Here is a 25,709-nt window from a genome sequence, read left to right as displayed (position 1 = left end):
CCCCAGAACTTTGAGTAGGAAGAGACCTTATTGATCGATTGCATGGCCTGGGGTCCAGATCTGCAGTCTTCTCTTTGGATGGTGCGTTACCAGTTTAGTTGTAGGTGACGACTTTATCCACCCACCACCTGGCCTAGCTTCATTTTTGTTAGACACCCAATCCCTCCATCTCTCTCCAAGTCCTTTCATTGGTTGAGGGGCAGCTGAAAAGTAGGGGTAGGCAAGGAGGAGCGATTTAGTCCTGGTGTGGCATTGTGGGTTAATGTACTCGACTGCAAGGTGGTGGGGGTGGTGATGTGTCGTGGAGTCGGTTCTGGCTCATAGAGACCCTGTACAGGGTTTCTGAGGCTGTAAATCTTTACAGGAGCAGAAAGCCTCATCTTTTTCCCGGGCACAGCTGGTAGTTTCGAACTGCTGACCTTGCGGTTCACAGCCCGATTCGTAACCACTACGCTACCAGAGACTGCATTCGGTGTGAACTGTAAGGTAGGTGGTTCAAATTCACCAGCCGCTCCTTGGAAACCCTATACTGCTGCTATGTATGGGTTGGAACCGACTCGACGGCACTTATCAGCAAGTTCTTGTTAGAAAGATGAGCCAGCCAAAGGTATGAGAAGTGACTTAGTCACTACATTCACAATCTACTTCAGTATTCTAGCTCTGGAATTACATTTGGCAGAGACTCTTTTCCTAGATTGGCTGAGAGGGTTAATGTTAGCAGTCCCTCACTGACTTTTTTACTTTTATGGATTTTAGACACAACAGCATTGAGGAGCAGTCTGCTGGTAATGTGGACAACAGAGTAAGAGGTTGACTCCCGGGGGCTGGAATTACAACTGTCTCTACTGCATTGTCTCAGAGTTCTAAATAGGATGAGTGTGTTGGTAGATGTTTTGGTGTGTATGTTGTGTTTTGGTTTTTGGCTTTTGTATATGTTTTTACCAAAAGAAAAAAGAGGGAAAAAACCCAGCTACTTTATAAAGGAACTCTCAAATGTCCAAATCCTGGCGCTGGTGCTCCACGTGGGGTGGAGACCCTGGGCAGATGGTTCAAAGGGCTTCTTCCTGGAGCTCTTGGAGTGGGATGGGGCCCCCCCTTCTTGGCCCTCAGGCTGGCCTTTGAAGAGGGCTTTTCACTCAAGATTCTGGTCAGGGAGCAAAGTGGGGAGACAATGGGGGACTGCCCACCCCCAAACCTTCATCACAGCCTACAAAATCCAAACAAACTCAGGCAGCAGGGCAGGGCGGGATGCTTTGAGACCAGCTGTCTTTCTGGGGCAGTTGTATGGGGCTCCCACCCACATTCCGGGTACTGAGAACAGAGAATGTGGGTCAGAGCCCCACAGGGAAGGCAGGCAGGGCAGGGCGGGGGCACCTCTAACCTACATCCCTCCCGTAAGTCCTCTTGCTGTTTTATTTGATGTTCTAACAAGGGAACAAGCGTGGTCTACTGTTGCTAGATGACCCCTGGAATTGAGGAGCTGTCCCTGGCCGGGAGCGACCACATTTAATCTTGAGTGTGGATTTCTCAAATCTGAATCTAAATGTTTTCTTTTTAAAACTTGCTTTGGATTCCAATGTCTTGGGTTCTTCAGCTGCAAAATGGGGAGACCACAGAACTCACCATGTCCGGAGGGTCAAGGTGCCAAGGTAAACCTGTTGCTGGTAGTTGCCAGAGTGGGCCCCCCATGTCCAACAGAAACTTCACCCAGTCCCCCACTTTCTTCACAATAGTTTGTCTGCTCACGCCCATTACTGTAGCTTTCCAACCTAGGAGACACGGCCTCCAGCACTATATTGGACAGTCTTCTGTTGTGATCCATAGCATTTCCATCTGGAAGTAGATTAGAAGGACTGTCTTCCTAATCCTAGTCTGGGAATTCTGCTCAAACCTGCCCACCATGGATGGCCCTGCTGGTAGTACCACAGCAACTCAGCACCTGGGGAGGAGCAGCCTCAGATACCGCTGTCATCCCACACCTGGCCCCACAGGGGGTCTCACAGCTGGGTTCCAGCCCTGGTAGAAGGCCCCAAGTGGGGCCTGGACCTCAAAGCCTGCAAGTACCTACATCCAGATGTCTGCGGGGCAGTCTCTACCTTACTGAACCCTACCATGGGGAGTCCACCCCCGATTTGTCACCTTTCCTCTCTCTGCTGGTCCACATAGCCTCTTATCTAAGACACCAGCTAGCCTGACTGGTTCCACCCTGCTAACTGGCTGATCATCTCTGTGTGCCTGAGTACCAGCTTCGTGGTCTTCATTCAGCCCCTGGGGGGTGAGCAGGGAGCTGACTGGCTCTGGGGTTAAGCAACCCCTTGTTTACCTGACCCCACTCAGTGCCCATAGCCCAGCTAAGGTGGGGCTCCAGTTAGAGATGAGGAGATCTGCCTACCCCTCAATTACCAAAGGTTCTCCCAACTCTCTACCTCTACCTCCAGATAAACTTCTTGCTCAGTTCCCATCTAGAACACCAGATGGAAGTCATCAGTTCCTGGGACCCCTTACAAGCCTCGTCCTACTAAGATGAGGTAGCAGCTGCCCCCCTTTGAGTCTGACTGGGCACAGACATCCCTCACCTACAAAGTGTGACCAGCACCCCAGCAGGTCCTGTGAGAGGGCACAGGAAAGGACTAAGCACCAGAAGCCAGCTCAGCACAAATTGTTTAATGCAAGTAAAGTCCTCAGGTACCTCCTGGCACAGGTGTGTGAACAAGTACCTAGCAGTGGACCTGTGCCGATGCCTGTCCTCCCCACTCATGCTGTTATGATGGGCTGTGGCCATCCCTAGGAACCTGACTCAGCAGAGGTCTGGAAACCAGCATGGGGCGAGGGGCTGATTCCCTGAAACCCACTGGTGGGTAACAGGTAGGGAGGTCACTCTGTTCAACCATTATCTGGTAAGGTCCCCCCAGGGCTGTGCTGGAGCACAGGACCACCATACTGCCTTGGGTTTCTTACCGCTTAGCAAGTCACATGCTGCCCTACACTAGAGGGGGCAGTAAAGGGAGGAAAGACTGGCTCTGGTTCCGGACACCAGGCCCAGGGCCCTGTCCGCTGCTACCACAATGCAAACACCAAATCCCAACACATAGCCAGGTAGACCCACTTCAAAACCACAAATGGTCGGGGTCAGGGGCACCAAAAAGTTCCAGTAAAGTGAAAGCGTGAAGTGGGGGTGTGGAGGAATACACTTCAGCAAACAAGAGGGGGAGGAAGTTGCAAAAAGCCCCCTACTCAGTCAGGGAACAGCAGCTCTGGAACCCCAGGCAGGGGGTGCTCCGCAGGGTCCCCACATTGATGGGCTCCAGGTAGAGTGTGGGGAAGGAAGAGCTTCTGACCAGTGGTCAGATGTTCCTGGAAAAGTCCCATCAAGTAGGGAAGATGTCATCCAAGACAACAAAATCAAGCTTATAGATTTTTCTGGAAGACGTTTCCTCACACATACCCCTTAGTTCCCCAAGAAAGGGAGCTGGGCCTCGCTTCTGTGACCCAAGGGAGGACAGGGCTCCTGGTGTGCTGAGGCTAAGGGGGTGTGAGAGGGTGGGCAGGGCCTGTGAGAGGCCTAGGTCAGAGTCAAAGGCACAAGTACTTATTAGTCCAGGCCCAGGGCAGGGGCAGAGCTGGGACGGGGACAGAAGCCACTAGTCTGAGCAGGTCATGTTCAGCTCAGAAAGAAGCGGAGGAGGCCTGGTGCTTCCTGTGTTCACGGGCCCTCACAGCCAGTCACGCTGCCCACGCTGCGCAGCCAGGCTGGAGCCAGAGGGAAGGGAGGGAGAGAAGAAAGGTGCATGTGGGGCTGCCAGACAGAGGAGGAGGCAAGAACGAATACTGCCTCTAACGTTATATATTAAAAATATCCATAGTTCTTGTGCACAAAATTCCATCATTCACATGTGTCACCCTGCCTCCCCCATTGGCCCAGGAACAGCCTTAAAAGAAAGATGGTGGTTTTCCTTTACAAGAGCTGAGGAAGTATGGCTCAGTCTTTATGGACCTCGAGAACTGGTGATCCGCCCCTCCGCCCTCCCGGGCCTTGGGCAGCCAGGTGCCGAGATGGCTGGGTGGTGGGCGGTCACTCGTGCCTCCGCTTAGAGGGCGGGATCAGGTGTGGGGGCAGGTCAGCGGGCAGCTCGTGACCTTCTAGCTTGACCTTGATGAGGTGGTTGGCCAGGGCGAACTCCTCGTCGTCCAGCAGCCCGTCCTTGTCCACATCAGCCAGCTTCCAGATCTTTCCCAGTACCGTGTTGGGCAGCTTGGACTTGACCATCTCCTTCTTGGCATTGGCCCCTGTGATCTTGCCGTTGACGGGCGACAGGGTGTAGAAGATCTCATCATAGGTGGGCTTGTCCTTACCCACCACCCACTCAATGTCGTCAATGCCCTCGCCAGCCCCCTCGCCATAGCCATGCCCAAAGGGCCCGTTCATGGTGCCTTCGAAGGCGCCGCCCTTCACAGCCTGGGAGGGCATCTGGGACTCCTCCTGGCGCACCATCACCATCAGCCGGGCAATGTCGTTGGCCAGCATGTCGTCCACCGTGTCCAACAGCTTAGGTTTCAGGGCCTGGAACTTGCTAAAGTCCTGGGTCTGGAGAAGTTCCTGTCGGGGGCAGGGAAGGAAGGAAAAGGGTTGGTGGGAGGCTCCCTCAAGACCTCCCTGTTCTGGGCCTGGCCACTGCACCCTCTGGCTGTAGAGTAGACTGGTCCAAATAACGGCCACAAAGCAGAAAAAGCTGCCTTCAAGTCAGGGCCCTGATCCCCAGCAGCTGCCTTCGGCTTCCTAAGCTGTTCAACGGTGGTGAGAGCAGGCCTCCAGGCAGGGCTGTGGTGAGCACTAACTGCAGATGCCATGTAGTGCCTGGCACACCCACTCTCCTCTCCCAACCACTCAGGGTGAGTCACGTTAGATCCTCCTCTTGTCTTGGGTGGGGTCTGACAAGGTGATTCACCCAGCTGCTTCCACTTTAGGAGGCCCCACCCCAGGGACCAGGCCCCTACTTCCTCCCTGATGGCTCAGCGCAGCCGTACCTGCATCTTGCGGAGGCTGGGGAAGTCGCCAGGGGAGATCTGATGCTCCCGCTCAATCTTCTGGTAGATCTCGCCCAGGTTGTTCACTAGCTCCTTCTTCTTGCTCTCCTTCCCGAAGACATTAGGCATCTCCTTCTTGAGGGAGCTGATGATATAGGCATGGACCTGGGAGGAGAGGGGAGGGGAGGTCAGGTTGCCCGGGGCAAAGGCCTCACGGGCAAGGCTAGACAAGGGTGCCGCTCTGCAGAGGAACAAAGATGTGGCTTTAAGGCGGGTTTCCAGCTCAGAGGGCCTCATGGGCCAAAGGGGCGGAGACCACGAGGTGTGACTGTGGAGTGCCACCGATGGGAGAGAACGCACTTGAAGCAGAAGACAGAACCCTTCTCTGAACAACTGACGGCGCATTTACAAACAGTACAGGAAACGTCAATGCAACAAGTGCAGTGTGTTGAGTACCACCAGGTACTTCACAGAAACCCCCAAACTAAGCTAGTAACTGGCAAGTTGATTCTGGCTCACAGCAACTCTAGAAGACAGAGAAGAGCTATCCCAGGGGGTTTCTAAGGCTGGAGTCTTCACAGAAGTGGAGCAGCTGGTAGGTATGAGTCACCGACCTCTGTTAGCAGTCAAATGCTTAAGCACTGCACCATTAGGGCTCTAACCACTTCACATACTCACCAGTGAACCGTCACCAAGACCTTGAGGCACGGTAGAATTCTTACTTCCTTCGTACTAACCCGAAGAGTAAGACAAGCGAGTTGCACAAGATGCATGGCTCATGAGTGGGGAAGGGGCCTGGTCCGCCAGCAGCCCTCTCTGGGTTTCCCTCCTAGGCAGGAGGGTGGGCACGCTTCCTACCCAGCCCAGCAGAGCCCCACCTGTCCCCCACGCTCAACTGAGTGCAGAGCACTTCTGCCGAGCTCACAGACTCCAGCTGGGCAGTTAACGCTCTGCTTTATCAACACGATGTTCCCAACGATTTCCAATCTTACGTAGGCTCCAGTACCTTGCTAGACATTTGCCACTTACGGGTGGCACACTCAAGTCCACTGGCACCTCTCAACTCCCCCAAGTGCCTCTACGCCTGCCAGAGCTGAGCCACCAGGACGTAGGGGCCTCAGCTCCATTCTGCTGTCATTCCACCCCAAGCTCCCTCAGCATTGCCACGGCTGGCCCCTGGGCCCGTCAGCATGCGCCAATCTTGGATTTCCCACGGTTGTGGTGGCAGGTGTATCACAGTGGGCAGGGCAGTCACCACCCCGCTTAGACTGCTGGGAAGTGTCTGCACTGACAGGGTTAGTCACTACAGAAAGAGGAAGTCTGGAGACAAGAAGTACAGAGCCAGGCTGGGGACCCCGGGGTTTCCCGGGCCTGTGATTCAACTGACCGAGGGGGCAGGGCAGAGCAGCGGCCCAAGGCTCCCGTCTGTCCTGGAAGATAAGCTGAAAGAGCTAGCCAAGGGCCCTGTACTCAGAGGCAAAGGGGTTCGGAGCCGCCTGGGCAAGGGATCTACCTCTTGTCCCCAGTGCCACCCCGTCCGAGCTCGGGATGGCCTATTACATGCAGGTCTTCTCAGATTCCCAGGGGCGCAGGTTAGACATGCAGATTCTAGTTCAGAACCTAGTTCTTCACCAGCTCCACCGCTGCTAGTCCATGGACCACAGCTGGGCAGAGCCAGCAGGGTAGCAAAGGGTCAGCTCTCATTACAGACCAGGGAGCACGAAGATGCGGCCCACCAGGCTCCAAGACAGTAGAGGGGTGCTAGGATGAGCATTGGGTCCAGTCCATGGGCCTTCCTTGGGCCTCAATTATCCCGGGAGCCACTGGGCAGCCTTCATGGAACCACAGCCCCTTCTCCCCCGGCCCGCCACACTGGCTACACAGGCTCCAGGCTGGAAATGCCTCTGACTCTGGTGATTTCTGCAGAGAATGGCATGAGCCTGAACGCCTATGGCAGCCCTCACTAACAGGACAGTCCTCAAGTCAAGTCTGCGTCAAGTCCACTCGGAACCCTGACTAGGCATGGACAAGAGTAACAATCATCCCGGGACTGAAAGTGTCTGGCAGGACACCTTGGTACCTAATGGAAATCCCCAGTGGGTCACATGCTCCAGGTCAAATACTCCCACAGGGTTTACCCCTAACCATAGTCGGGGCCATCTCTCTCCATGACCCATCCTGGGAGACTGTGTCACGGGGCTCTTCATTCAGTCAGCTTGTGAAAGGACCACACTTTGTCCCTGGGGCCTCAGACTCCATGAGAGGTCTGAGCTCCAGCCAGCCTGGGGTCTCCCTCGAGTCACTGGCCAGGTGCTGAAAAAGATGCCAAACTTCTGGACAGTCTGGATTCTGGCACTGGGCGCTGGGCTTGTTTCCACAGAGCGTGGGTACGGCTTCCCAGGGTGCCCAAAGGCCGCTGTGCATCAGCTCCTCTGATCCTTCCTCCTGGCCCAAGTTTAATCATCTGCCCCCCCAAAGGAGACCGCTCCAGTCCAGGCCCCTGCGTCCACCCTTGATGATACAAAAACATGCAGCTTTATTGTGTGGTTAACTGTCCTGTTTTCCCCATTAAGGCTGACGAGTGCCAGGAGGGTGGGGACCGTGTGTGTCCCTAGTGTCCAGCCCCAGGGTGGTATACTCAGAGCCCAGCCAGCCTGTGCAGGCCAAGCAAGGGAGAGCTCAGGGCCCAGCCCAGCCCCCACCTGTCCGAGGTCAGCGCAGTCAGAGCCTCTTTAAAAGCCATAGAAGGCTGGGTGGAGAGGGCGGGCGTCCAGATAGAGAAGCTTAAGTTAAGCATCAAAAACCAAATCCACTGCTGCTGAATTAATTCCGACTCTTAGCGACCATATTAAGACAAGGCAGAACTGCCCCATAGGGTTTCGGAGTGTTAGGGACCCTGTAAGACAAGGTAGATGTAGGGTTTCTGAGGCTGTCAGTCTTTATGGAAGCTGACTGCATCTTTCCCCTATGGATCGTCGGCTGGCTGCCCACCTTTTGGTTAGCAGCCTGATGCTTTACCCACTATACCACCAGAACTCTTAGTTAACACATGTCTGGCCCTGTGGTCAGCTGGGGCGGGGCTTGGACACCTATGTCAGACCCGGCCCAAGCGACACCTACCTTGGCCAGCCGTGCTCGCTTGATCAGGTCGTTGAGTTTACGGAGGGCAGCGTTTCGGGGCAGAGACTGGATGTCCTTGAAGAGGTCCTGTTCCTCGGCCTCAAAGAGCTTGCGGTTGTCGGGAATGAGCAGCGGGTGGGACCAGAAGGAGCCGATGTACACCCGCACCACCTCGGGGGTGTTGATGATTTTCCCCAGGGACCACATGAGGGCCCCATAGACCCGCATCAGTTGCTGGGTCTCGATCTGATCGGCCTTGTTGAGCACCACGCGGATCTTGTCCTCGTGGTTCTTCAGGGCCTTGATGACTTCCGAGAACTCGTCAGAGATGTCTAGCTTGTGGGCGTCAAAGAGCAGGATGATGCGGTCCACACGCTCGGCAAACCACTCCAGGACTGCTGCAAAGTCGTACCCTGCAGGGGGAGACAGAGGTGAACTTGGGGGCACTTGGGCAGGCTTCTGATTCGACCCGGTTTTGAATTTCTAGAAGGTACCAGTCTGGACAGCACAGCACCCAGACGCAGGATTGCTGGGAGCTTAACAAACACCTACGGCAGAGAAAGTCTCAACAGTCACGCTCTACGGTGGGTCCAAGTGAAGAGGAGACTCCAGCAACAAGATCTAGCACCAGAGCTACCAGCTGTGAGCCCGTGCCCGGTAGTAACAGTCAACAGTAGGGATAGTGTCCTGCTAGTTGTCCAGGGCTACAGGCCACTCTCTGCTATGCATGAATCCCATTTGCATGAATTCCTCTTATAAGTTAGCAAACTATAGCCTGGCAGCCAAATGGGCCTGTTTCTAGGAAAAATAAAGTTTTATTGGAACACAGCCACGCTCATTTATACTGTCTCTGGCTGCTTTTGCTCTATAACGGCAGGCGAGTTGTTATGACAGAGACAGAAAATGCTCATCATTTGACCCTGACAAAAAGTTTGCGGGTCCCTGTCGTACAACAAGCCTATGGAGTGCTACAAACCACTTCCTTCCCGAGGTCACAAGCAGTTCTCTAAACGCGATTTAATGCTATTTCCCACCAACCAATTCAAGTCCTTTAGTGAACTGTACCTTTAAGGGCAGAGACTGATAATTAGAAGCCTTCCTTTAATAGTAGAACTGTCTGGTTTTAGCCAAATTCATGGCCCCAGCTTAAGACTAGATTTCCCAGCCTCCCTTGCAGCAGAAACCAACAGGAAAAAGGTCTTGTGTGAGGACTGTATCCTTGTCTCCCTTCATGAGGACTGAAAACTGGAGCAACCACCAGAGTCAGAGCTGAAACCATGGCAGAAAGGGACACTGATTCAGAATGAGGACAGCATCAGGATTGTACGCTCTCATCATACTTATCAAACTGTATGCTGAGCAAACAATCTGAGAAACTGGACTATACGAAGAAGAGAGTGGCATCCAAATTAGAAGAAGACTCACTAACTACTTGTGATATGCAGATGACACAACCTTGCTTGCTGGAAGCAAACTTACTGGTGAAGATCAAAGACTACAGCCTTCAGTATTGAGCTGCACGTCAATGTAAAGAAAACAAAACTCTTCACAACCAGACGGATAAATAACATCAAGATCAATGGAGAAAGACGGAAATTGTTAAAGACTTCATTGTGCTTGGAGCCACCATCGACATCCTTTCAAACAGCAGTCAAGAAGTCAAGTGCATGAGACCTCTTTAGAATGTTCAAGAACAAAGAGATCAGTTTGAGGACTAAGGGGTTCCAGATCTAAGCCATGGCATTATCAATTGCCTTGTAGGTATGCAAAAGCTGGACAATGAATAAGTAAGACCAGAGAAGGACTGATGCATTTGAATTAAGGTATTGGCAAAGAATACTGAAAAGTACCATGGACTGCTAGAAGAGCAAAGAAATCTGTCTCGGAAGAAGTACAGCCAGAATGATCCTTAGAAGTCAGGGTGGTAAAAGTTCTCTTGTACTTTGGACATATTGTGAGGAGGGACCAGTCCCTGGAAAATGATATCATGCTTGGTAGAGGGTCAGCGAAAAAAAGAGGAACCGCCAACGAGATGGACTCGACACAGAGACAGCGTCGACAGGCTCAAACACAGCCCTTGTGAGGCTGGTGCAGGGCTGAGCAGCGTCTCGTTCTGTTGTGCAGAGGGTCGCTCTGAGTCAGAACTGACTGGACAGCGCCGAACAGCAGCAGAAACTGTTTAATCTAGAACCGATTTTACAGCTGCGCCTCTTCAAGCTCTGGACAATAAGTCAAGGACGTCAATCCTGGAGCACCAAACACCAATCTCCTCTTCCCATGGGGAGCACATTCACAGGCCCTGACCAGGTGGACTCGAGACTGCAGGGGATGAAATAGTAGGTACGGGGAGTGGAAGAATATGGAAAAGGTCAGTGTCACGGAAAAGCAGAAGCAGGGACTGAACAAGCCCTCGGGTCCCATAAATTCCCAGGTACCGAGGGATACAGATAGGCTGGGGACCTCGTCCCAATGACACGCTGCTGTCCTCATCATGCCAATCTCTCTGGCTGAATGTGTCAACGGCCCAGACTCCCGAGAGCCAAGTTCCCCTTGGAGTCCACTCCGGTTGGATCAAAGCCTCACACACAGGTCTATAAGATAAACAGCTAATACGAGCTGTCTTTAGTGAGTAATGTTTGATTAGACAAACATGACAGCAGACACATTCCACAGGCTCAGTTGCACTGAAGCAGCGCTGTCTACAATCCTGAGTCCAAACCTCTCCACACACGCAGGCGCTAAGCTCAACGCTTGGCCCGAGGCACTTATATGTGACCGGAAGTTCCGGAATAAACTTCTGAGCTATACTTTTTCACCTGTAAAATACACGCGGACCTCCAAAACTTGGTGGGAAAAATCCCATTATCATTCCATTCCGTTTTCCAGCAACCTTTTGAAGACTCCTCAAGCCTCCTCCAAGTGTGGTCATGTGGCTTCCTGTGTCTTAAGTATGTGTTTAGCACCAATGTGTGCCAGGCACCCCAAGATGAATGCGCTGCCGTGGTGGGTACACAGATATGGGGGATACTCTTCGGGTACTCTGATGGTCAGATTGCTACTTTCTGGAAATTCCTGCAGGATGAGAAGCGGTGGTACTGGGCTCCTGGCACCATCTTGGGATGGTGTAGGCAGTTACAGGCCTAGGCTAGACAGGAGGGAGCCAGGGCCACCAGCTCATCACTGGTCAGTAACTGAGAACTACACACCAACAGCCTGGCTCTGAAAAACCACACACAGTGCTTACCCTTGTGGTAAGACACCAAAATTTCCAGAAAATTCCAAATCAGAGGCTTAAGTTGACTAGCCACGGGCAACTTCTCTAGAGCAGCAGCTTGTAAAACCAAGCCAGCTGCCCTCAATCCAACGCTGACTCATGGTCACCCCACGTGTCAGAACAGAACTGGGCCCCATGGGGTATTCTAGACGATGACCTCTTAGAAGTAAATGGTCAGTTCGTTCTTCTAAGGCACCTCTGGATGGCTTTGAACCACCAACTTTCTGGTTAACAGCGAAATGCTTAACTCCACACCGCCCCAAGGGTTCCTTCTTGTTCTTGCAATAGGACACGTGGGTCAAAAAAGCCCCTTGACCCAGGCAGTCTCAGCAGGGTGAGGTGAGGTACAGATAGCTGGGGGACTGGAATCTGGACTTCGGACCAGGCAGAGAAGCCAGATCAACTGGGCAGGGCTGTGTGGAGGTCTCCATGCCCAGGAAGCCCCGGGGCACAGGCCAAGCTACTCCTGGGGGTTGGGGCTGCTGCCAGCAACCATGACAGGCTGGCGACTCCGAAGTCCAAGGCCACTGAGGGCACCTGGATATGGTACTGTGGGCTCCCGCTGTGTGAGGGAATCCCAGAGAGTGAAATCAGGAGTATAAAAATGGAGGGAGAAGGGTCGGGGGGAGACTGAGAGAACCAGGGTGAGGAGGGGAGAGTACGTGAGTCTGTGCCCAGGATGAGCCCCAGGAGGCCCTCTGGGCAGGAGGCCGAGTCTCTGTGGCTCGCTGAGGGCCCAGCTTCGGCCTTTTATGGCTGGCTCTGAGAAATCGTGTCTCAAGGAATAATCCCTCTTCAATTCTCATAAAGGAGGCCCACCTTGGCAGTCGGACTGCCACAAGCTGAGACAACGATGAATCCACACAGCTGGGATCACAGCGAGGCCAAAGCTAAGTGGTTGGGAGCAGGGCTGTTCTGAGGCGTTGGGCCCAGCAGATGTTAGCTTTGGCCTGGGAACTGGGACATTGCTTGGGGAGATTAGGTCAGCTTCCCAAACTCCACCCAAGGAGCCCTACGGGGGCAATGGGAACAGAGTAAGGAGGTGGGGCAGGCCCTAGTAACCCTGATTTATATAGCACCAAATGCCCAGGGCCCAAGAAGCACCCAACTCCCTGCCTGTTTCTTGGTGTCAGCAGGGCCAAGTCCGTTTTTTTTTTGCAGGTGAATGAAATTTCCTGTTTTTGTTTTGTTCTTTTCTTTTTTTCCCTGGAAAACATACTTTGGGTGTGAAGGAAACAGAATGACGGTAAGGTACACTCACAGGTCACGCAAAGGGTCACAATTCTCAGGCCTGTGCTGTGTTATCTCGGGCGGTGTGTAACCCCAGTTCTGGCCCCCTGAGAGAGGCCATGTTTCAACAGTCACTGAGGGCCAGACCCCAGAGTGGGCAACAGCAACTGATGCTTGGCCTGGAGCTCAGTGACCGATGACAAGGACAGAAAGGGGCCTGCCAATGTCCCTTCCCAACTGCCACAGTCTCTGCCCCACAAGAGCCTTCTATCTACCCCACAGCACTGCTCTCGCCAGGCCCCAGAAAGCCTTCAGGCTCTGGCACATACTAGGGAGTTGACTCAGGAATCCACAGAGAACCCACTGCACCCCAGGGAGTTGACTCAGGAACCCACAGAGAACCCACTGCACCCCAGCAATTCCACAAGTGGACGGAAGCTGGGGTGGGCTGGGTGAGATGGAAACTGTGGCAGGAGTCCAGGGCCAGTTCAGGCCTGGGGGGCCAGAAAGAACTGACACCTGCATCTCACCAAGGGAAGAAATGGTTGGCCCCTGGGGTGAATGAAGCATTCTAACCATGTAAAAGCCAGGGCAAGCAGTCAGGACAAGCTTGGGACTATGCTGGGCTGGAGGAACAGGGAGAAACAGTTACACCAGGTGGCCAGGCCAAGTTAGCCGTGTTCTGCCCCAGGGCAGTATTTGCACTGCTTTTTGGATGGAGGCTAAAGCCTACCTCTGGTCCTGGCTCAGTTCCCACAGGCCTCCTCCTCCAGGCCCCTCGGCTCTCAGCCGCGCCTAACTCTCTCCAGGTGTTGGCTGGCCTCCCAGCCAGGGTCAAACCCGAGTTGTTTGGGCCGGTCCTGGCCCTACCCCGTTGCACCCTCCAAAACACAGGTACTTCCAGTGGCTTGAGGAAAAGCTGCCTCACACATTCCGAAAGTTTCTAGAACACTGAACAATACATGACTTGTCTCCAATCCACTTTTGCTTCCTGCCATTCAAATTATGTGGGCTTTTGTATTTCTTGCCATCTCTCTCCATCACACGTGTTTCCAGGGCACAGAAGGCCCAGAGAAAGGTAAGGAGAGGGGCAACTGAGACCAAGCGACAAAGAAGCGTCCATCTCGTGGGGTTTGGTTCCTGAGTTTAAGAGACTCTTCCAGATCAGCGCAGTAGAGAAGGGCCTCACACTCTTAGTTCCGAGGGAGAAATAAAAATGCAGCCCTGTCTGAAAGCCACGGACTGAATGTCTTCTGTTGCTTTATTTTATAATGGTCCCAAACTGGTGGTGGTGGTGGTGGTGCTAAGTGTGCCGTGGAGGAAACACCCTAAATGATCTTCAACAGGTAAATGGAAAAACCACCCAGGGACATCCATACAGTGAGATAACACTCAGCAACAGACAGGAACAAGCTCCTGACCTAATCCATGAATGAACCTCAACAGTGCTAGATGCCAAGACAAACCGACAAAGTTGTACGGCATGAATCAATGTGTAAAATATCCTACAACAGTCACAAATTTAGGGACATATATGACCAGGACTGACCACAATGGAGACGGCATTACCCCACGTCCTGACAATTGTTGTTGTTGTTGTGAAGTGCCATCAAGTCGGTTCCAACCCATAGCGACCCTGTATAGGGTTTCCGAGGAGTAGCTGGTGAGCTTGAACTGTCGACCTTGAAATTCAAACGGCTTTGCAGTCTGGCACATTAACCCACAGCGCCACACCAGGACTCCTACGTCCTGACGGCGGTGGTAGCTAAATGACTGGACACTTGCCAAAACTCAAACAGCTAAACACCAAATAGAGATGCGTTTTACTGTATGTAATGTACTAAAGGAATCCTGGGGTGGTGCGTAGGATCAGCACTGGACTGCTAACTACAAGGTTGGTGGTTCAAACCCACCAGCTGCACCTCAAACATCCTATTCAGGGTCGCTGTGAGTTGGAACCAACTTGATGGCATTAAGCAATAACAACAAATGTACCACACACCAGTTGCTGTTGAATCCATTCCGACTCATGGCAACTCCATATGTGTCAGACTAGAACTGTGCTGATTTTAGGGACGTACAATACCAGGTCCTTCTTCTGAGGCACCTCTGGGTGGACTGAACCTCTAATTGGTTAGCAGCCAAGCACGTTAACAGTTTACAGCACCACCAGCGGCTCCACCGGAAATCGTAAAACCAAAAACCAAACCCACTGCTGATGAGTTGATTGCGCTTCACAGGGAGCCTCTAGGGCAGACTCAGCAGCCCCCGAGCGTTTCCTAAGGTTGTAAAGCTCTATGCAAGCAGACTGTGGTACCTTTCCCCCTCAATGTCTGGTGGGTTCAAACCACCAATCTTTCGGTTTTTTATTGAGAGCTTTAACCACGGCACCGCCAATAAATCTGACCTATGAATACGCAGCAAGAGGGGAGGGAAAGGAGAGACCCGGAGTCAGGTCTACACTGGAAGCCTGGACCACCTTTTCTCCGCCCTGGCTGTTGGATCCTCAGTTTCTCCATTGGCTAGGGCTGGGTGAGGGGTGAGGCAGTGCCCCCCACCCTAAGGAAGCGCTTCATAAATGTTTGTGGTTATTTATTCACACACTCTGTATCGGGAGCTCAGGGCCTCGCACCCCAAATAGAACGCCAGCATCTACCAGCATCTCGCCAGCTGCCACCCCAGCTGTCACCCCAGCCCGCCAACGTGCTCGCAGCCGGTGGAACAGGTGCCGGGCACCAGGCACCACTTGGTACCACTCCACATCCTTGCCTGCAGCTCACCGCAGTCTACCCCACACAGCGCCTAAAGGACTCCCAGCCAAGTGCTGCCCGGCTGGACCAGAAAGGACAGAGAACAGCAGAGGGGGGACTGTAGAGGGAGATTCTGAGGAGGGTGGGAATGCTAAAGCTGGGTAGCCCCAGCGAGAAAATTCTGGAATTGGAAGGGAAACCCCAGCTGAGTCAGCGTGCCCTCAGCATCCTCCTCAGGATGGGAGCGGCTCTTACTCAGAGAAAGGTTTCTCTGGTCCAGGGACTCTGGGAAATCCTGGCCGTTTCAGTGCCTTTAGTAATTAGCTGGAGTCCTGGAATGGTGCTGTAGGATCAGCACTGAACTGCTAACCACAAGTCAGCAGTTCAAACCCACCAGCTGCTCCTCAGAAACTCTATACAGGGTCACTATGAGTTGGAACCAACTTGAGTGTACTTGGCAATAACAGTATTAGCTAGTTAACAGGGGGGATTTGGGATCTGCTGCTAACTGAAGGTTGCAGTTCAAACCTACCCAGTGGGCGGAGGAAGAAAAGGTCTGGTCATAAAGATGACATTCAAGGAACCCTATGGAGAGGCTCTGCTCTGTATCACCACTGACCTGTGTGCCAGGCACCGAGGTGAGAGCCTAACACACACAAATTCTAGCCAACAGCATCGAGCAGCTCAGGGCTGCCACCGGTCCCATTTAGGGTGTGGCTCCCAGTGGGGGGCTGGAAGCGGAACATTTGCTGTGATCTCCGTGGTGGGTGCTGTGACCTTAGAGAGACATTGCACTCAGCTTTTCTCTTGGCTTTCGGGGTCAGCAGAAATCCCCTAATGAGGGGCTTTTCGGGGTGTGGCATCTCCGGAGGAGGTTAGGCACGAGGGTGGACAGGAAGTGAGGACTGCTCATACTACAGCTCCACTGCGGGAGGAACCTGAGTATCAGGGAGCAGCAGCAGGGGGGCAGGTGGGAGAGCCCTGGTTGAAGGCAGGGAGGATGGGAAGGAAGATGAGGCTTGCCCCGAGATCTACTCTGGGAATGAAAGCCCCCCAATGACTCCACCAGCCATGGTCTAGACAGAGCCTAATCCCCTGACCATGGCCCGGGCTCTTGGCCAGGCCAACGGTGCACACAACTCCGACCGGAGTTCAAACCCTGGAGCAGACACTGGGCAGTCTGTGGGCCATCCTGGGCCAATGACTGACTTTCCTAAGGCCGTTTCTTCACTGAAAAGCAGTAGTTTCCTGATAGCTGTGGTGATTACATGGAGCTGGTACACGCGGTGCAAAGCCAACCAGGGCTCCATTCTAATCCAAATGGAAACCCCACAGGCCTGCTGGCACACTGACCACGGGGAAACTGAGGTGCGGGAGTCAAGGCTCAACTCACAGCTACTGAAACACAATGGTGCAGCATAAAGGGGCTAACCCCGCCTCCTCCCCCCTGGGGACCTGCCACAGAAAACCCCTCCACACAGGCACTGCCTGGACAGTACAGCTGAGCTGCAGTTCTGGGGGCGAAGGCCACCTGCCCCACCCAGATCGAGATACTCTTTGGAATGTCCTTTATCGGTCATAGGGCAGCCCTGAAGAAGGAATGCTGTCCCCGAGGTCGTCTTTCTCTGCTGACACAGGAGAACAGTCCTTTTCAAGGTGCTCAGAGATGTGTACAACAGGCACGTCCCCAGGCCCCTGGCCCGACGGATCGGCCCCAGGCCTCAAGGAAAGCTCAGGGAATACCCTGACCCTGCTGAGCCGCCACCCAAAACCAAAAACCCCCAACTTCTTGCCATTGAATCCACTGTGATTCACAGCACTCCTTCAGAACGGAGGAGAAAGGTCCCCTCGGGTCTCCAAATCATGACAAAAGTAGGACCAGCCCTTTTTATCTTTCCAGACCGAATTTCCTGCACATGTTCAGGACCCTGGGGCAAATGGAAAACAAATCAGGAGGGGCCCATCACATGGGAGCGGGGCTGGAAGTGGGCGTTAGCAGCTCTGGTAGCCACATACCCCCAGCAGGCTGCCGAGTGCAGCAAGCCGATCGCCCTCACCCCGGGCCTGCGCCCTCAGTTGGCCCTGTGGCTGAGAGGGAAACATCTGCTTTCCACATCGTCAAGAGGCGGGGAGCCTGACTTCCTCTGTGTAGGGTAGTGGCCAGGTCCACCGGGGGGCCTTCCCATGACCAATGGGCGGGGTCTCTCCAGCCCACCTTGCAGTCGCCACCCTGGGGATTCCACACCCAGCACATCTAAGAGGTATGGAGTGAGGTCAGCTACTGCCCAGTGAACTCTGACACCAAGGCATCCCACAGGCAACCAGAGCCTGGCAACTGTCAGTGAAAATTAGTAAAATATATTTATTGAGTTTTTACCATCGAGTCAAATTCGACTCACTGCGTTTCCGAGGCTATCAATCGTTACAGGGGCAGAAAACCTCAACTTTCTCCTGTGGAGCGGCTGGTGAGTTTGAACTGCCAACCTCATCATTAACAGTCCAGCGCTTATCCTACAGTGCCACCAGAACAAGTACTTTGCTCTCCTTATTCCCTGGCAGGAAACTCCTCTGCCCGTCAGTGAGATGCCCGCCTTACTCGGCTTTCTCTTTCACAAATGATGGGTGGGGGGATGCCTTTCACCTCAGGGGCCTGAGCAGTCAGGCTGCTCTGCCCAGCCCCAAAGCTGGGGAGGGAAGGTGCCCAGAAGGGCAGAACCAGGTACATCAAGCCCTGTGTTCCAAACCTCTCAGTCTGCTAAGCTCTGGCTTTGACTTGCAAAGACAGCCCTCGTGGGGGCTCCACCAGCGCTGTGCACGGAAACCAGCTGTTTCGGAGTTCCTTCTTCTGAGACAACATAGGTCACAGAACTCTAGACCTTTGATCTGACAGACCTTTACTGCCTGCTCTGAGGGCTGGGGCAATGGCATTCTGGGAAGATTTGCCTCTTTCTAGGGGCTGTTGTTTCTTATCCAAAGATGTGTTCTCACAATGTCAGATTATCCAGTAAGCAAAGCAATATGAGCACAGGCGTGTTTGTGTTTGCTTACTAATCTACAGTAAACAATTTCACCACATCCAAGTTCTGCTTCTAGGTGTAGCTGGCATTATGTCTCCCTCTCAACCCCACAGAACCTTCTTCGTGAAGGAGCAAAGCCTCTTTTCAAAGTTAGCAAGGTTGTGCTTACCTTGCTTATTGGGTAATCTGTTTAGCACTGCTGGCCAATTGGGACAGGAGCATTGTACAAAGCTGTGAGGTGACTTGGCCCCTACCTGATGGCCGGGGCAGGGGAACCCACGTCCACCACCTCCTCCAGGTGTGCCGAGATAACTCAGCAGAGCCTCGGCCCTGGAGGGAGGCTGGGAAGAAACACTCTTTTATGGCTCCTTCTCTGACCTTTTAAGAGTAACTCAGCCCAATTTTCTAGCCTTGTTTGACCAAATGACAGCCGTTGCTTATCTTAAAAGCCAATTGTTAAATGCTATAGAGTTGGTTCTGACTCATAGTGACCCTGTACAGGGTTTCCCAAGGAGTGCCTGGTGGGTTTGAACCGTCAACCTGGTGGTTCAACCTGACCTTGTGGTCTAGTACTTTACCCTACAGCGCCACACCAGGACTTCATGATACTTGATTGTTTTTTGTTTTTCACTGAGTCAGTTCCGACTCATAGCAAACCTGTACAGGGAGGGTCTCCAAGGCTGTAAATCTTTAAAGGAGCAGAAAGCCGCATCGTTCTCCTGCAGAGCGACTGGTAGATTTAAACTGCTGAACTTCCTCCACTACTTTACCAGGGCTGATCGGGTATGATATTAGAGTGTCGTAAAAAAAGAGCAAAAACAACCCTGGCTTTTTCACAAGGGGGCCCAAATCATCGCCCTTCAGCTCCCAGGAGTGACATTTATCCCCAAGGTGGACAGAAGCTAGGCTCTGAACTAGTGACTTTTAAACCCAATTTAGACACACAGAGCAGGTTTGGTATGTGTACAGCCTGGAAAACAAAGCACCCTGAACAGGGGCCCCCCACAAAGTCACCAGAGAGACAAGGACACCCCCACCTCCAAATCTCAGGCTGTGGCTTCCACAGCAAAGCTCCCCACTGCTGACTGGCCCAGAGGGACACAGGTTTAGAGATTTGCAAGTTAATCAGAAACAAGCCTGGCACTTGCCCTGAACCCCAGAGTTTGCAGCTGCAGAGCAGGCTCCACTTCTAAACAGTCAGGTGCCACCCACCTGACATCATGCTGCCCCCTCCTTCCACCACCAAAGGGGCCGCAGCAGAAACACAGCCCAGTGCAGACTCATCCCCAAGCAGATGTTCAGAACAGTTTTGATTCCATGCACCACATACCATGAAGGTCCCTACACCAGGCACAGCATGCAAAGGCTGCCGCTGGTCACACTTTCAGCGGATCCCCACCACCCCCTCAATGTCTAACAGCTTTGGCTCCCTTTGGCTCACAGGAGCCTGATGGGCTTCCTAGGAATGTACACAGCCTTGGAGCCATGGGCCCACATTCACACTCACAGAACCTGGGCACAACCATGGGGTATACCGTGGAGGCAAGGCCCCCATCAACTAATCGGGTCCCCTTTCCAGCATGTCCGGAGGGCTGGAGGGCACGAGGGCCACCCAAAATTAGCTGTGGTCTCCCCTTGACTGCTCTTCTGAGCATCCCACAGGGAACCAAGGAAAAGAGCCATGCCTGGCTCCTGTCTGTGGGCTTTTCACTTGGACACTTGAAAACAAGATCCCGGAGTGAGAAGAAACTTCAAATGCAGCATCAGGTCCCTCTCTGTTCCAGACACCAAACAGAAGTGATCTGTCTCGACCAGATGGCCTGGCGGTTACCTCTACTGATGCGCTGCTTCTCGCCGGAGAGGATTCCAGGCGTGTCGATGATGCTTATACTGTCCAGGACGGGGTTGGGCAATTGGGCACACATGAACCTGCAGGCGACAAGAATGGGGGCGAGGGCTCAGACCAAGGCCTCGAGACATGAGATGTGATGACAGGGCTTTCTGCACACCTTCATCACCTGCCACCTTGGCTTCCTTTTTGGAAGCACACGACTTCAAGATCGCTGCCACCATCTTATTTCCAGGGTAGCCAGCATACGTACGGTCTTTCTCAACTGGGAACCCAACCAACAGGCTGAAACGGACCCACCTCAGCACTGCCCTCCAGGACCGTTTCCCCCAGAGTTTCAGAGTTCAACTTGCAAGTTGCTGACTTGTTAGTGAACATTCCACTAGTGACGGTCACCATTCAGCTCTGAAGGGAAACACGAGGGTGACACACGGGAACCTTGGATTGCTCAATGCTTGGCAAAATGTTCACACACCAGACAGAAATGGTCCCTTCCGTCTGTTTTGGGGTTCAGGCAATGGGTGCTAACAGTAACAGCCAAGAGAGCTCAGACTGGCTGCTAGTGGGGTGGGGGAGCACAGATGCACCGTTCTCTGAAAATCAAACTAGGCTCAGCAAAAACAAAGCCCAGGGGCCTGAGACTCAGGGGCCAGGGCTAGTTGTGTGTGCTTGCGTTCCACACTAAACTTAGAACAGGGAGGGGCTGTCCCGACTAATAGCTGGGATTCTTTACTAGACACAAAAGAGGTTCCTTGTACAATCCTCTGAAAAAGGTACTGTTAGCAAAGAAAATACTGAACCATTGTCGGCAGGATGCAGGCTTAACACGGCCTGTCCAACAGAGAGGGTGGGGAATCTCAACTGATTGGTGCAGCCTTCTGGCCCATCCCCCAAGTGACCAGTGGCCCACAGGCTGGGAGCAGCTGGCCAGGGTGAGAGGTGCCATTCGCAAAAGCCAAGAAAGCAGAACCAGCTGACCTACGCATGGGACTAGCAAACCTTGGACCTAACCCTCATTAGCACAACAGTGGGACCATTGCAGGCCATAAATAACCGCGCACCAGGAAAGATAGTATAATAAAAACACGTGCCAGTGGACTGGCTCAGAGAAGACACACCCGTCAAAAAGGTTTGTCAGGAGCCTGGTGAGCAAATTCCTGTCGGAACGAGTCAGCACCAAGGGCCTTGGTAAAGGTCAGTGAGGGTTGGCAAGAAATGGTCAAGAATGAGCCAGGCAGAGGGGTCCCGTCACATCTTCTCTCCAGCCAGGGTGCCCAGATCTCATCTCTCAAGAGTGGGCGGTACCACTTATGCAACGAGGGGTTTTCACAAGACACTCTTAGGATTGCACCCTGCCAAGGTCAGCCCCAGCTGCTTTTCGTCTTCAAGCTGCCGCTTGGGTTTAAAGTCAAGTTCAGGATTCAATGGGCCTCTTTAAGCGTCTGGGAGAGGCTGTATCAGCCAGAGACAAGCCCCCTTTGTCATGCCCTCTCTTCCCCAAGGCACCGTGCACCACACATCCTGACAAAGGACAAGCAGGAGCAAAACCTCACCCTGACAGGGCTGGGCCACTAGCAGTCAGGAACCCTCTGGAGGTGTGGTGGTGGCAGGAAGGAAAATAAAAGTGTGGCACCTGGGTCCTGGGTCTGTGTGGTAGCTGAGGACCAAGTGTTCCTGTCTGTTCCTTTTTGTGTAGAAGCAGGTGGCTGGGGCAGCAGTGACCTCGAGAAGTCATCTGGGGCCTCTAAGCCTCAGATTCCTCAACCAGTCAGGGAAGGAGGGCTGCTGCCTAGATTACTTTGGTCCAAGGTTACTTTGGTCATCAGATTCAGAAAGAGGTCAGGTGCTCTTTGTGGCTCTCCCTTCAATAAAAGTCTGCTCTGAAACATTCCAAAGTGAAGCCCTGAAGAGAGCAGAGGCAAGTGGAGCAAACCTTCGGTCTAGTCCCGAAGTTCTGGGTAAAAGTAGGAACCCTGGAATGACCATAGCAGCAAAAAGTGCTCCACAAACTTGCTAGTAATAAAACAGTCAAACTTTCCACCAGTTAGTATTGCTCCCACCAGCTAGCTGTGTGAGCCAACTGCCTTCTAGCGGGGACCATGGTCCTAAACCCTACCTCCCTGGAGCCTCAGCTAAAGGCTTTGCTCAACTCTGGTCTCCTGCACACATATCCCGGTCACCATGAAACAGGACACACAAAGAAGGGGCAGAGAGGCCAGGAGAAATCACCAGTCTACTGAGAAAGGTCAGCCCTGGCTCGGCTCAGAGACAGACTGGCCCACCCTATGGGGTTGGCCACTATCTGGAAAGGAATGTGATTGTACAGGGCGGAAACCTGGCCAGCAGGATTCAAGGATTCTTTTCTAGGCTCCTCCCTAGAGTCCGACTTTGAAAGGCACGTGGAGTCACCCCCTGAATGGTTACATGCAGTGGAGTGGGGAGTTGGGTCTGACTCATAGCAACCTTGTACAGGGTTTCTGATGCTGTAAATCTTTATGGAGAGCCTCATCTTTCTCCCTCAGGACAGCTGGTAGTTTCAAACTGCTGACCTTGAGGTGAGCAGTCCAGCCCGTAACCACTATGCTATCAAAGTTCCTGGCTCCCTGAAAGAGGGCAGGAGCTGTGATGTCCCTTGCTATGGAGTCGGTAGGTGGGGGGTGGGGGTCAGTGGCCTGGGACCACTGATCAGCATCTTTTGAGTTCCTTTAGAGAAAGGTGAACGGGGAGCCCGCGGCCTTGCATTCTCAGTGCCCATCTCAGCGTCCACAGCCAGCTTCACTCACTCTGGAGAAACTGAAGCTAGCGAGCCTCCTAGAGAGTCTACAGAGGGGCTTCGGACCTGGGACTCAATCCTGGGTGAAGTGTCAGCAGCCAGGCTGCCCAAGTTCTTAGGTCACAGTTGAGGCTCCATGGCCCCAGAGGAGGCAGAGGAGAAATGCAAACCACACTAGCTTAGGAAATGGCTAACAGTCACAAAGGGTTTTCCCTTGAAGCGTAACAGACAGACCCCCTGAAAGAAGCCAAGAGGGAGGCGGGGAGAGGCTTGAATGAATCGAGAGCATCCCGCCCCAGGGAAGGACAAGACTGGGGCAGGAGGTGGAGACCAAGAATGGGCGGACCGGAATCTGTCATCTTCCCAACGCGGCCCCTGGGAAGTAGGGTTGGGGTCTGCGGGAGGGTATGGGCGTTAAACTGATGACCTAGACAATTCTGGAGGCGGTAGAAGCTGGGGGAATCCGGCGACGCCCTTGGCCAGAGCCCCGGGGTGGGATTCATTTGGGACGCCACGGGGACCCCATTCCCAGGTAGTGGTTGCTGAGGGTCTCGCCCGAGCCTCGGAGACAAAGGACGGTGGGGGCGGTGGCCACGGGCAGGTCAGGTCGGGGTCCGGACCTCAGCTCCCCACTCGGGAACAAGAGGGAGTACCTGTTGAGGAAGGCGTTGCCGAAGGCGTTGAGTTTGCGGAAGGGTCGCCGCGGGTCGACGACCAGCGCGTTGCCGGGCACCACGCCCTCGGTGGGGCCGTGCATGACCGCGATGAAGGAGTCGGTGGTGGGCTCCGGCCCGATGCGCATCCCCGGGAAGTCCTGCTCGATCAGGTGCCGGATGAAGGTGGTCTTGCCTGTGCTGTACTGGCCCACCAGGAGCACCATGGGCTTGTTGTCGAAGTCGGCATCCTCCAGGGCGGGCGAGTGGAAGTCGTGGAAGCGGTAGTACTCCTCCAGGGGCAGCAGCTTCTGCGCGTACAGCTGCCGCAACCCCTCGGCCACCGTCTGGAAGAGCTCCGGCTCCTTCTTGCGGCGGGCATCCTTGCTGACCCAGCTAAACATGCTTCTGGACGCGGTGCTGGCTGCTGCGGGCAGACCGGCGGCTGAGAGAGGGGTGAGGGCCGAGGCCGAGGTAAGGCCGGGCCGGCCGGCGAAGGAGCGACGGCGGGGCCGGGGGCGGGAGCGGCCCACACTGCGCAGGCGCACGGCAAGGCCGGCGGAGGTACTTTCTGCAGAGTGGAGCGCGCGCCCCGCCGTGCGCCCTTTATAAGGCTAGGCCCCCACCCCTCCCACGTTCCGGGGCGCGCGTCCCCGCCGCGCGGCGCCGAGGGGGGCCTCAGAAGAGGAGGGGAGGAGCCCTCCCTGTCCCCGCCCACAAGATAGCGCCACGTCCTCCCCTCCTCCGCCTCTCATTGGCCGGTGCCAAATCTCGCGAGCCGGGCTTACTCCGCTCTCCGACGTTGGATACCTTGTCTGGTACCGTGGCAACCGCACCTGTTTCGCTCCGCCCCTAGTTGGGCGGCTCGCGGAAGCGCTGCGGTTAGTAAGGCGGGAAGTGGGAGTCGGGCGCGAGGCGTTCTGCTTCGCTGTGCTTTCATGGTTTCAAGAAACACTCAATTTCTCTGACCCCACACCCATCCCAGTTTACTCCTCTTCAACGAGAAGAATCCTCAAAAGTGTTAGAAGACCCGGGGGCCACGACTCCTCCTTTCCTGCACTGCCCTTTCTCGCTTCCTCATCTTGCCCCTGTTTCCGTGACACACACTACTCCCGCTCATCCCCTAATCTTTAAGAGGCAGAGAAACCAAAAAGGGGTAATACTGGGAGTGGAGAGCCCAAAGCAGGGTGGCAATTAGGGAAAGAAAAATGAGGGAAACAGATTAACAGCCAGAGGCCTTGCCTCCCTTCAGGCCAGAAGGGTTGGAGATGGAGACCTGAACAGAGAGAATGGTGGGGTGGAGGCAGGGAGGAGGCTCCTTGGAGAGGTTGCCACTTTGGGAGGGGAAAAAGGAAGTGGAGGCCCTCTGACCACTTGCTTTTTGAGGAAGTGAAATCGGAAATTCCCCATGTGGACAAGAGGGGAAATGTGGGGCAACAATGAAATCTTGTGGGAAGGTAGGGGAATTAAAAAGCCCAAATGCTTCCTCTTTCCTCTCAGGGTCACCACCACTACCATCTTTGACTCCCACCTAACTCTGGCTGTGCCCTGCCCCCTTACCAGTTCCTGGCTGTTCCATTAGGCTTGTTTCCCTGCCATCATTCCTGGCCACACATAGTCCCCCTGGTGAGAATCTTCAGGGGGTGATGTCAGAGCTTTGGGGACTGTGATTGTTATGTAACCAGTACAACCAGTATTCAGACATCAAATCATGGGGGTTGGGGAAGAGGGTTTCCAGGAGATCTAAAATGAACTCAGGGTCTTGAAAGCCTCCAGGACATCTCTCTGGCTTCTAGGAGACAGAAGTCTGGAGGGCTGAGTGTCTATGTTTAAGTAGGAAGCAGGCTGGACAAGAGGTGGCCAAACTGAGACCGAAAGGACCAGAGTCTGGGAATAGAACGTGAATTTGAGAAATAGCAGTACATTGTTGTTAAGTTCCATTAAGTAGGTTCCAACTCATAGCGACCCTGTATAGCGTTTCCGAAGAACGGCTGGGGCGTTTGAACCACTGACCTTTC

General features: G+C 53.8%; 1 protein-coding gene across 2 annotated transcripts; it reads right to left on the bottom strand.

Moving 5' to 3' along the window:
* Positions 1 to 3,735: 3,735 nt before the first annotated feature.
* EHD1 (EH-domain containing 1) lies at positions 3,736 to 25,270 on the bottom strand. 2 transcript variants are annotated; one of them, XM_006860956.1, is made up of 6 exons: positions 25,252 to 25,270; positions 23,692 to 24,118; positions 20,248 to 20,345; positions 8,146 to 8,558; positions 5,026 to 5,190; positions 3,738 to 4,597 (listed from the first exon to the last, which is right to left on the bottom strand). In XM_006860956.1, exons 1-6 carry the CDS (start codon positions 25,268 to 25,270, stop codon positions 4,073 to 4,075), a joined length of 1,647 nt encoding a protein of 548 aa, XP_006861018.1. In that variant the 3' UTR covers positions 3,738 to 4,072. The 2 variants fall into 2 exon arrangements, with proteins under 2 accessions (XP_006861019.1, XP_006861018.1); XM_006860957.1 differs by lacking the exon at positions 25,252 to 25,270 and having other exon boundaries at positions 3,736 to 4,597; positions 23,692 to 24,299.
* Positions 25,271 to 25,709: the final 439 nt, after the last annotated feature.

This window comes from Chrysochloris asiatica, unplaced genomic scaffold, assembly GCF_000296735.1.
Source record: "Chrysochloris asiatica unplaced genomic scaffold, ChrAsi1.0 scaffold00040, whole genome shotgun sequence".
In the NCBI taxonomy this organism is placed as follows: Eukaryota; Metazoa; Chordata; class Mammalia; order Afrosoricida; family Chrysochloridae; genus Chrysochloris; species Chrysochloris asiatica.
The sequence above is the reverse complement of the archived record's forward strand: the minus strand, read 5'-3'. Positions and strand labels throughout refer to the sequence as shown.